Raw genomic sequence first — 12,886 nt, 5'->3', positions numbered from 1 at the left:
CTTTATCCCCATCCACCGACTGACTGTCACACACACACACACACACACACACACAAAGAAAAGCCCTGCATCGCTGTGCAGTTTAGCTCCTTTTTCCACTGTGTGTGCGTGTGTGTGTGTGCGCACTGTCTCACCTGGGTGAAGAATTCCTGACAAATACATAACAGGATTACAAGAATACAACTGTGGGAGGTGCCGTATCTGGCAAACAGACAATACGTTCTGAGGTTGAAGGGTAGAATTATGGCTTGTATAGATCTCTGTTGTGTGCATCTTTTAATCAGTGTGTGTGTGTGTGTGTGTTTGTCCGCGTGGACACAACCTACCGGCCACTGAGTGAGGAGCTGTATGGAACCACATGGATTCCCAGTGGACTGTCGTCTCCCAGGATCTCCACTGTTCTAGTCAGGCTAAACGCGCACGCACACACACACACACACACACACACACACACACACACACACAAACAGCAGACATCAGTGGGGGGAAAAAAAACGAGACGTAACATTAGTTTACTTCAATCCAACACAGGTGCAATGGGGCGACTAAAGGAACGTCTCTACATCGTGGTGACCCAGCCAGGGCCGGATCTTTAACTTTAACAGGAAGACACGCAGTGACAACGCGACCCTCCCCGTAAGCACATGAGTGTTGAGCCGTCCAGCGTGACGTGGCGACGTGGGGGCTGCAGCACAGACGGGGGGTGAGCTCTGAAAACACTTTCCATGGGTGCATTTTCTTGCCCTAAAAATACTTGTTTCGGAGTAAAAAGAAGCGGCGAGCGCGACCGTGCGAGTTTGTCACAACTTTGTTCAGCCACTCAGCTCCGCGGGCTTCTTCCTCTCTTTCAACCCCTCCATGTCGGGTCTGGAATATTCCAGTGTGTCTGCTTTACATTCTGTCTGTGTTTTAATGTGTGTTGAAGTCTTTGTTTGTTTGATTAGTTTATCTATCAGAGCGCAGCCATTAATCCTCCCCTGACCTTCTCCATGCTGGCGCTCTCTCTCGCTCTCTCTCTTTCTCTCTCGCTCTCTCTCAGCCGATAGCTGTACAGTTGGTTGCTGAGGAACTCCAGAGGGGGGGGGGGGATGTAAAGTGCAAAAAACAAGTTATCCCTCTCCATCCCTCTCACACACTCAAAGCCGCTGCTGCCTTGTCGTCACTCGGCAGATTTGAGTTGATTTGGACAAAAGAGACTGCGAGAAGCGGAAGGAGGAAGCGGAAGGAAGGAGGAGAGACGGATGAGCGGCAGGCAAGGGTGGAGGGAGAAGAAGAAGAGGGAGGTTATTAGGAAAGACCAACGGAGGAAGGGATGAAAGAATGTGTGGTAGTGGTCGCTTGCAAAGCGCACACACACTAGTTTGTAGATATCAAAGACACACTCGGAGGCTGAAATGCTAAAGATGAGGAGAAAGCGGGTGGATGGAGAAGACTGAGGCGATGGGAGAGAAGGGAAGAGGAGGTTAGAAGGAAGGAGGTCTGCAAGGAAGATACAGTGAAGCAAAGGACGGAGGAGGCACTGCATCAATGAGACGCGGCTAATGAATAGCATTAATATGAGAGGAAGAAAAACATCCAGCCTTTATCCTTTCCTGTTGTTGTTCCTCTGATCTCTAACACACAAACACACACACACAGCACTTGAGATCCATTTGCGTTTCCTTTTTTACTTTTTGTTTGAGATGTATGACAGACTGCTGCGCTGCAAAAAAAAAGAGTGGGGAGTGGAGGTGAGACAGAGACAAAACGGGTGAGACACACAGAGAGAGAGAGAGAGAGAGAGAGAGAGAGAGAGAAGCAGGTGGATAAAGAGAGCACCTGCTCTCTTTATCCACCTGCCACTTCACTGATCCCCGCTATGAAAGAGCAGAAATAACAGAGAAAAAGGAGGAAGTGCATTACCAAACCACTCTCCCCCTCTCACTGCATTTCACCCTCTCCACCCTCTCCTTATTTGTCATGTCGCTCTCTCTCTCTGAGCTGCTCTCCAAAATGCACAGTGCCGAAGATGGCGGGAGTGAAACCCGAACGCCGCTCAGGCGTTAATGTAGGAAAACGCGTCGCAGAATAAACAACAATAACTTCATGACGAAAAATGAATCAGCACAAATGAATCCAATAAGCATCGCATGTAGGTTTATTATTTTAATTGACGTGTTGTGTTCCGTTGGGGAATAATCGCGGTACATTAACAATCCGTTAACCCTTTCACGTCCCGTTGTTCTTCAGCATCCAGTGAAACTACCTCATCTACCCCCCCCCAGCTTCTGAAACACATCCCCACATCACAAAAAAGTATGCGAAGCTATTTCAATAAACCAATTTACAGTAAATCTCTTTGTGTGTATAAAAAGCACACTGGTGATGAGTTTCCATTGGCCGCGCTGTGCGGGTAAAATTACCATGAGCCACCACTGGTTTTATGGGTGTAGCTCCACACTCACACTTTGATATTTAACGTATGTTTGGCTGTTCCCATATTTATGGCCACATTCCTCCTCTCATTTTGGACATTTTTGCAATTTCAAGGATCGTTTCCCGGCGAAAACCATTACATCACTTTTACATTACTCACAGCTGAGACGGTCCGCGCGCGCGAGTGCGTGAACATGAGATGATGTGTGCAAAAAAATAAAATATCTTCTTGAGAAATGAAGCAAACGTTTGCATCTTAAGTAATGATCTTTACATCTACTGCATTGAACTGCCGCGTACCATGTGACTCCATTAAACACAAAAAAACGGTGTTCACATTAAGGGATTTTATTCAGAATTGGGTTTCCTGTTGTGAATTCTGGGGACCGGGCTGCCTACCATCGCCTGTAGTGTCCGATGAATATGAGCTCTACTAGCGTGTGTGTGTGTGTGTGTGTGATCTGATCTCTGTCTGGGCAGCTGGTTGCTATGGAGAGAGGCTAAAAAAGCCCCGGCTGAGGTCAGACATCATTCTCCCCACACACGTCTCTCTCTCGCTGCGCTCCACAGGTTAACTACATATTATTTTGTTCTAGTATTTATGAGTTAACTGTGGATTAAATCCCCAGACTCACCTGTTTGAAATAGAGAGTAACACGCATTCCATTAAGGGAGGTCAATGGCGTCAGACGCATGCGGCTCAGTGACGCAGCGGCCTCTCGGATTTACAAGTGACCCGCTCGCTGCCTCGGTGCGGCATTAGTCATGCTGACACAGACTGACCTTGGTTGGGTTGTGTGGACACGGGGGTTGTGTGTTTGTCACAGGGCAACTCTTTTCAGTCGGAGAGAGAGCTTTTGAGTAACGAGACGTGAATGAGAGAAATAGAAATTGCATTTCCACTTTTGCCGGACTGATGGAAGAATCTGCGTGTTTACGTGTCAGTGCACATCCTGTGAGACGGCACAACGGCAGACACACAACTCACACAATTAGAAATGTTGTAAACAAATCTGCATGTTATCCGTATTGTTGAAAGCGGTTTGAGCTGGCGGGGCACGAGGGGGCGGGGCTAACATGAAGAAGGAATATCAATGGATATGGTAAGCATCCCTCATCACTCTGTAGGGCTGTGTGAGCCTGGCAAACACACACACACACACGCTCACAAGGCCCAAAGGAGACACCAGTACCACTTCATTAAGCCGGCCTCATTAGCGTATGCATGTGTGTTCTGTGTTCAGTTGCAACAAAAAAAATGTTGCAAGTGTGTTTGTAGCTGTGTGTATGAAAGGCAGGCAACACAAGCCTACGTGCTTTGTGAGAACGTGTGTGTGTGTGTGTGTTTGTTTTTGTGTGACCCTGACCCCGTTTCTGCAGTCTTTTGTAGCGGGCTAATGATGGGGCTTCTTTACACTAACTATAACCGCAGAAGGCCTTGATCTGGATGAGGATACTGTTTTAATGAAGGGAAAGTAGGACACACACACACACACACACACATCAATAAGCACGCACACTCAATAAGTTACTCTCACCGTTACGTAACATAAATAGCATGAGCCTAGTGCGCACTGACCTGCCGTTGGAGGTGTGTTGGCCTTGGGGTCGGTCAACCCCCGCCTGCCTCTCCCCAGCAGGAACGGCGGCCTGCAGAGAAAACACACAGAACATCCCCCCGTTAGCCAGTGAGAGGCGGCGAGAAGAGCAAAACAAGCTCCGACAGCACATTCCATCCGCACAAAAGAAGACTTCACGGCCGGACAAAAGATAAATGGGAGATAAAGTGAGTAATGGGAGACACAAGGAAGCATTTTGCCTTTAAAATGCGCCTCAACCAACGCAGTCTTTTGACTGATTTGAGAGACAGGAGGACGCAGAGGGAAAGAACACATTGATGAGTGAAGCGATTGATGGATGCATGATGTACAAACAGCAATTAATATGTGAAGGTAATAAGACAGTGTTGCCAAGCAGAGATAAATAACAATGTCACTTGGCATGGCAACAAAGAAAAAGAGAGAGACAGACAGAGAGAAAGAGAGAGAGAGAGGTGTGAGAAAGAAGTGTAAATGTGAGCCAAGGGAGCTGCAATAATTACTTGATACACTGACATAGGGCTTGCATGACGGGTGTGTAGGTGTGTGTGTGTGAATGACGTGTGTTGATGCTGAAGACACGGTGAGGTGATCTCCACGGCGACGAGGTCGCATGCCCAGCGGTAAAGGGATGATTAATCATCTAAAACCCGACGTGCGACAGCATCTTCTGGGAATGATGCATTCACTGCTACAGTTAACACTGTGTCGAGAACATGTGCTGAGCTCAATGCGGTGGGACACAACGGACCTGTCACACATCACGCCTCGCCGGGGCACGACGCACGTTTGGACATTTGGCTAATGGGTTTCAGTTTTTAGACAACACATGGAGGAGAGGTATTGATTGCACTGGTCAGTAGAGACCCAACGTCCTTCTGTCACCTCTCGGCCAGCTGCCTTTACTACTTTACTACTAGCTGCTGTATTTCAAAAATAAAATCATTGGGGGTTTATCCGTTTAAATCCTCAAATGTGTTACTGAGGTTAACTATTAAATTGCAGCCAATCAGAGAGCTCCATTTAAAGTGCTGCACAAAGACTTTGTGATGTTCCAGAATTTTAAAAAAAGGATTTGCCAAAAAGAGCAGATTGGTTTGTTGAATTAAAAGATGAGAATAATAAATAATCTAGAATCACTAGTTATTGGACATCAAAAAGATTTCTCTCTTTCCCTCTTCTACCTTCTAATGTAAAAAAATCAGCTTGAATAGCTGGCGACACATTAGCATTGAGCGATTAATAATCACAGAACATTTTGTTTTGGTGTATAAACATTCCACATCCATATTTCTGTAGAATGACTTTTGAAAGAGTGCGTACTGCTGTAAAAAAAAATAGAAAAATGGCAACAAACGAGCCAATTAAAAAAACATTGTTCTTGCTGTGACGTGTTCTGGTTCTGCTTGACTTCATACGATTGATTTCATTTAATTTTATCTCTATATCAAAAACTATTTCACATATATAAGTAAAGCACAAATTGCCCAAAGCTTGATTTGCAGCGTATAAATTCATGAATCGTGTCCTGATTTTAGCATCAAAATACCTGGCAAGGAATTCCGAAGTTTAGTCTGCATGTATGTATGTGCATGTATGTGCGTGTGTGTGCACGTGTGTGCCTGTGTGTGCACACGCGGACGGACGCGCACAGGTCAATGAGGCTCAATGTTAGCAGTCGGCACTAATGGACTCTTAACATGACCTCCCACCTCTGACCTCCTGCCGTACTGCCGCGTGACCCCCACAGCCTGTCGGAGGACGGGAGAGAGGAGCAAAGAGGCGAGCAAAGAGAGGAGGAGTTATGAGCGCCGAAAAGAGGGAAACGTCGGCGGGCGGAAGAGGTCCGGGAGCCTTGGAGGAGCAGCAGCTGTGGAGGTGAAAGGAGGAATGCGGGGAGAGGCTGGGGAGGAGAGCGGGACGGAGGTGAGGCGGGAAGCAGCAGTGAGTGACAGACGGCGGATACTGTAGCCATATGTTTGGGGTTCGGGGCTTGGAAATCAATTAGTCGGGCCTAGCTGCAGATGCTGTCATGTGAGCCTAATAACTAAGAGGATGACAGGTAACATTAATTATCCTAACCCCTTTGTCACAACAATAGCCACTCAGAAGGTAATTGGAAAGCCTTTGGTGCTTAATTGTATGTCTCGTTTAATAACTGCAATAGTCTCTCTCTAGCTGGAGAGCAATATATTAATTAAAAAGGCCAACAATGTAGGCTACTTATCAAAGGGTAATTTAGAACAAGTAAATGAACGAGAACAAATTAATGAGTCTCATTACTCATGCTAACTTTGCGATATTATAGATTAGAGATATCTGTACTATTTTTGATTGGAGAAACAGCATCTCAGGACTTTCTCCAAGTAACTTAATGAATCATACTAGGTTTAAAACTAACAGCTAACAACTAACTATCAATATAAACACATTTAACAATACCACATGCCAACATGTGGCCAATGTAAATATATCTAATACAGTGGCTCAAATACATAAAGCTATTTTCCCTAATATTACAAACACTATAATATACTTGATCACTACATGGATCATTAATAATACTGCTACAGAAAGTAAAGTGCAACAAATACTTTAGGATACTTCTTTAAAAAAGAAGTATTAAAAAAAAAAGCATAGGAATAACTATTGAAAGACCTATTGAAAGATATATGTATTAAATGACAAAGATGTATAGAAAAACAATGAATACATTAGTCTGCCGACCTTGGACAGCTCAATCGATACTCGAGAGCATTAGCAGCCTTCCAAAAAACTGCAGAACTGAGAAGCAGAATTTCCATTTTAACTCAATGATGGATAATCCTACCTTGAATAACTACGCTTATATTAAACGGGCCGCAAGCTATTAGTATTCTTGGTCCAATCTAATAATTGCCTGAAAGTGGATAAAATGAGGGAACTATTAGTGATATTGCTAATTACTGAATAACCAATCAGGCAAAGTGTTCCCTGCGAGTATGATCAATTCATGTAATGCATTCTGAGGGGTTTGTGCTTACGTGTATATATGGTACGCGTGTAAGTGTGTGTGTGTGTGTGTGTGTGTGTGTGTGTGTGACAATGATAAACCTACGGTATTATATCTTTGGGGAAGTAACGGATGGACTGAATGTGTGTTTGAATAAGCAGAGAGACACACATTAAAAAGTCTCATTTTACAATTGAATAAATCTGGAAATAAATCACTGTATGGGTTTAGAACAACAATGGCTAAAACGGATATGTAGGTAATCCTTGGTCAGTTTAAGCGTAACTGACGCAATGTGGCATAATGTCATGTTGAAGCTTTGCATTTTTTGTCTTTCTGTTCTAATGAGGAACCGTTAGTGTAAACTGCGCTGTGGCCCCAGCATTGTTTAATGTTCGTCTCTATGAATATTAGTTCCCTTCTCTAGATGTACACAAACTGTGGGCCATGGGGAAAGCACCGACATAAAAACCACGCTTACATACACGCTCCACTGACCAACATGCATGTGCAAACACACCCAGGTGTAGCACCATAAATGAGTGCCCCGCTGTCTTATTAGTCCCTGTAGCATTCTGCGCGGGAGCAAATACTCCCAGCCTGATTAAGAAGTGGTAACCCTCAGCCCGGCGTGTTGTGTGTCTGTGCGTGTGCGTGGAAAGAAAAGAGGGGAAGCCGCAGCGATTCCGCGGCGCACTGTACTCATTTGTGCCTGGCATTTAGAACGAAAGAGCTGCACCAGTAAATCTGGCCGGATTGAGATGAAATAAAGCACGGAGGACAGAGGGTGGGAGAGGGGACGGAGAGAGAAGAAAGACGGAGAATTACTGCAAGGAGAGTACTTTCTTCCCCTCATCGCTCTCGCCGAAAGGCCAAGTGACAATTTGAACAATTACCCGGAGCCATTAGCTCCATCCGAAGCAGGCTGGTCGGCAGGAGACGTCCTGTGAGGGAGCGAAAGAGTGAGGCGCCGGGACGGAGACCCAATAGAGACGGCAACATGTGAGGAAGAGGAGAGAAGCCAGGCACCATTTACCACTTCAACACTGAGGAGGAACACGGGGGACACCCTGTTTTCTTTTCTTAAATCAAACTACGTGTTAATAAAGTGATGTCACGCTTTATATTGTACAGTCACTCGATGCAACTATCAACGTGACAGCGAATTTCTGCGGGAAATGTAAAAAGAGAAACACGCAGCGAGCCGGTTGTTGGAACAACATGAGTCCTGACACAGAATAATGGCTACTTACTAAAGAAAAGCCATCATTTGTCAGAAAAAAATAGATTATTTAAACGATCTAAATGTCGGACACATTGCAGGACATGGCGACCAGCAGCTTGCTAAAAGAGGCCGATGGTGTCATAGAGCCACAGCTGTGACGCTGTGTGTAAACTGAGACGGGGAACGTGAGGAACCAGCATGAAGCGTGATGAAGAGAGTCCCCAGCTCACATACATCATGCAGGCACACCGGCATAGAAAGCACCCAGATGCACACGGCCCTCCTGTGTAATTGACCCCCCGCTCAATATTTCATATTGACAGCCGCGGGATTGATGGCGTGCGGAGAAACCAGAGCAAAGATGTAAGGAATGGAAAGGTGGGCCAACCCCGGCCCGAACTACATTCCTCCGCTGAACACAACTAAATAGTTATTCATCGGTGACGAGTGCCTCCAGGCTTCGTTCCTGCTGAACTGCGTCTCGCTTGCCGGTGTTGTTGTGGTTAGGCTGAATAATAGAGAGCCATCAATACCCGGTGGACTCCCCCTCTCTGTCCTTCCCCATAAACAGCCTTATCTACGGCGCCCACGTGTTCAGCCTCAGGTTAAGACTGGGCCACCTCCGAGAACCAATCCCATCCCCCAGAAGGACTGAACCTTGCAAACGGGTTATTCTAACGGGGTGTCAAAGAGGGATGTTTGTCCGGCGAGAAGTCCCGTGGGAGAACGGCTCAAGAGTCCAATCAGGCGAGGAGTCCCTTTAACCGCTGAACTTGAGGGATTTGTCGAGTCCAACCGGCCACAGGGAAAAGAAACTAAAGATATCACAACAACACCACGGCGTATGCAATGTGAGTCAGTGTGCAAGACTCCGTTTTTGTTCTCACAGAGCAGACAGATGATCATCTGATACGCCGCTCCAACACACATGGAGGGATGTGATGGCAAAGGGCAGAATCAGATCAGACATGAAGAGAAGCAACTGCTTCTCCAGTTCACGATGACTTGCCTTCAGCAAAGAGAAAATGGACAACATGGGTCAAAGGTTAAACATCAGGCCACCTGGTTGGGATTTTGAAGTTTAGAAGCTGGACCCGAAATACTGATGTGGGTCATTTTTGGGCCAAGATGTGAAAAGTCGAAAGAAGAAGAAAAGGAGACGTGCATAAGGGGGAGAGGTGACGAGAAAATGTGTGGCCTCCACCCGTCTGAAGAAGAGAGGGAGGAAGGATGAAGAGAGAGTCATCCGTCTTTGTTAGGGGGGCGTGACGTGACAAAGCATGTCCACATCGGACGGAGCACGAGGACGCCACAGGCACCGCTCACCCCCGACCTTTTTACACATGTATCAACTCACAGAAACGCACTGCCGCCACATGTCAGGAGAAGTCACTTTGTACCTGCTCATCAGTACTTGTGCTTATATCTGATTTAATCATCAAATTCATGTATTTACACTTTATGTAAAGGGTGTATGGGCTGTAATAGAAAAAGAGTAAAGCCAAGCCACAAGCAAATACATGGCCTGGTGTCCGGAGCTATTCCAATCTGTACAATTGATGTACAGTGAATAATCTCGGCTTTCCTCGGTAAAGAACATGGCCTGGCAAAAAATGAGAATTTAAGACCTTTCTTAAATGACCTTTAGTAAACGTCGGGCGGCCTCTTTTATTTTTGTCTCAGTACATAAAAATACTTTTATCATTAGTAAATATCAAGAAGGAAAGGCTGTATCACCAGCGCGCTACGCTCTCAGCGTCACTGGGAAACCTCCGAGAGGAAAAGGTCATGGGGTCATTCAAATCAAAGTGTTTACCCCCTCGGGAGTATTGATGTGCCGAGCAGTTTTCATGGCGATCTGCCTATTAGATTACAATAGCACAGTAGTGTTCACCAGAACCCATAATGCTCAATCAATATCTCATATAAAAGCTTGTGAGCCTTTAAGAAAAGGAAAGACTTGATGAAAGAAGCATAAACATTACACAGAAAGTAAAACTAATACATTACTAAACAAACATGACATGACGTCTGCCGATTTCGCGCTGCCTAGCAACCAGCTGAGTCTCTTGTTGTTGGGGAAAGTCTTCTCTGGGGAGAATGGGAACGGTTCATTGCAATGTGTCCATTCTTCTGTTCATTCGGCCCCAAGTCGGCGCCTCAAACACCGGACGGGGTCCCAAGAAAGAAAGGGCCCACAAGAATCCCCCTCTCGGGGAGATCATCATAAACCGAGGCCATGCGGCTTCGAGAGGAACAAAAGAAGTAAAAAGTATGAACTTGCGAAGCCTCCGTGGCTCAGGCTCTTACCGTCCCGACGGCCTCCTCAGCGAGGGGGGGTCCGGCCTCTTTCGGCTGGGGGCTGAGGGCCGAGTCGCTGCTGCTCCTCACTAACAGCGGGGTGTCTGTAGATAAAAACAACACAAGGACACAGGCGCATCTGATAGGTGCAGGTAGCTTTGAAGTTTCTTTTCATCTAATGAGGCCTGCTCTCAAAGATTTTTTTTTGGGGGGGGGGGGGTACCGAACAGATTAGTTTCACCTTCTTGCAGAGATGTGTGTGTTTATAAAGTAGGTCTGTGTGCACTGGAGATCCACTGCCGGTGTTTACAGAAGAAGTTCCACGGCACTTCTTCTGTCTTTGTTTATACAAGGCATGAGCACGAGGCCGTCGACGACACCACCAAATATGAACTGAGCGGCAGCTCCAGCCAGAGGAAAACAACCAGCGACCAACGATATCCCTGTGTTCCGTCACACGGCGGGCCAGGTTGACACGCCGTGACTGAGAGTCACTGGGAATGCTGCAGAACAGTCTGCAGACCCACTGCTGCAGGATAAACAGCCAGTGTCCCGGATCCACGCGAATGCTTTAAAAAAATAAGAAGCTTGAGCTATTTTGATTTGAGTCATAGTTCAGCTAAATTCAAGTCTAATAATAATCTTTCCGATGACAAGATACAGACCCGGAGCTCGTCATGCCACACTACAGAGAGGAGCCGGTGAGCGGTTTTCTTCACGCGTCACAGAGCACCATGAAGGGGGAAGAAAGAGAGAGGAGAGAGACGAAGGTTTTTATGTTCTCAGGTTGACAAAATGAATCTCCGCTGCGCCGTAGCAACTGTGCCCGTGACATCGGCCCGAGTCCGAGTGTGATCGCAAGCGCGTTCCCGAGTGTGGATTTTGGAGCTGTGCGTCGGCTCTGTGAGGAGTTGATGGACGATTCATTTAACATCCCTTCGGCGAACACACAAATGGCCAACGAGCGTCTGATTTCCAGATCTCCACGCGCACATTAAGTAACATCCGATGGCCTCTCCTCTCTCCGCATCTCCTCGTCCCACTGCGTGAAATCATCATCGCACAGACGCCGATGAAGGACGCACACCACGCCGTTGCTTCTGCCGGAGCTCGAGGAAGAAGCAAATGGGGAGAAAAGTCAACACCGATGGAAGCCATCCAAATAAATAACTTTATTAGGTGTTATTGTGATGTGTGCGCCGTACGGCTCCGTCCACAAATCTACCAGCCCCCTTCATTGGCCCATCAATCGATATATACATTAGGAACACGCTCATGGTAGCCTCTATAGTTCCACTGATGAGAGAGGTGGTGCTGAGGGTGGAGGGGACCTTTAGATGAGTAGACTACTCAGAACACAGGCCAAATTATATTTGTAGGGTCGTGTATTGATCCTCACAAAAGGGGCCCTTGGTGCTCTTAAGACTGGCCGGGGGGGGGTATGGATTACATCAGAGCAGTAATCAATTCACCTTTTTAAAGACGTGCAACACGGACACATGATCGGTGCACAAAGGACACTAAAAGAAGACATAGTCGAGGGAAAAGGAAAAAAAACAATAAGGGGACTAACAGAAGAAAAGATAATCAGTGATGCGCGGCGACAAGATGCACGAAGTGCATTGAAAATAGAGATTAAACTGAAAGAAGCCGTCATTAAATATAATTGCTTTTAATAAGCATAATGAATGCTTTTATAACGCTTTGCTGTGAAACCTCATCTTCATCAGAGTAGACCTGACAAGACGTGAAACCAGGAATAATGTGGTAGAAATGTTCCACTGAGTGAGGGGACGTGCCGTCTGTATCCCACGGCACATTAACATTATTTACAACCACCATCTGGGGTCAAACAGTGGCTCGGTTGTGTCAACATGCCGATCGGCATTCCAGGATCAATGGTGTTCTACAGGATTGGCCGAATGCAGTCAGTAGATCACACAGTACACACACACACTGCATACTATAATAATACTATAAAGGCCTGGAGGCTTTTCGCATTTCCCAGTTAGAACATCCTCAACTCCTTCCGTCTCCTCTCCTTATGTCCTCAAGGCAGACGAGGCGAGGAGGAGACACGAGGAGGGAGGAGTCGAGGCAACAGGCAGGACCATTGTTGTAAAAGGAACAATGGCCTCCTTCAAATCACATCAAGTCAAAGCTCTGACAGCGTGAACAATCGATGGACCTTGAAAACCGAGCAGCTAAGTGGAATTCATCCCATAATTCACTTGACTAGTCATACCTGTGCGTTTCTTACTGGGATGCGGCCCAACTCGTGTACATGATGTGGAGCGTCGGGACACTTGACATTTCTCTCCAGATTCAAGCCAGGAAAACAATTACGGCGGCCGC

At 46.4% G+C, this 12,886-nt stretch overlaps 1 protein-coding gene across 6 annotated transcripts in view; it reads right to left on the bottom strand.

Moving 5' to 3' along the window:
* LOC120834297 (partitioning defective 3 homolog B-like) overlaps nucleotides 1-12,886 on the bottom strand; it is a 133,561-nt gene that overhangs the window by 89,289 nt on the left and 31,386 nt on the right. For all 6 annotated transcript variants that reach the window (XM_078091236.1, XM_078091234.1, XM_078091235.1 and 3 more), the window contains 3 exons: nucleotides 10,541-10,635; nucleotides 3,995-4,065; nucleotides 327-410 (listed from right to left, as the gene is read on the bottom strand). In XM_078091236.1, the coding sequence (XP_077947362.1) occupies nucleotides 327-410; nucleotides 3,995-4,065; nucleotides 10,541-10,635 (250 nt within the window). The remainder of the gene's footprint in view (nucleotides 1-326; nucleotides 411-3,994; nucleotides 4,066-10,540; nucleotides 10,636-12,886) is intronic.

The sequence above is a fragment of the Gasterosteus aculeatus genome, chromosome 16 (assembly GCF_964276395.1).
Source record: "Gasterosteus aculeatus chromosome 16, fGasAcu3.hap1.1, whole genome shotgun sequence".
Taxonomy (NCBI): Eukaryota; Metazoa; Chordata; class Actinopteri; order Perciformes; family Gasterosteidae; genus Gasterosteus; species Gasterosteus aculeatus.
Note: the sequence above shows the minus strand (reverse complement) of the source record. Positions and strands in the feature narration are given on the sequence as shown.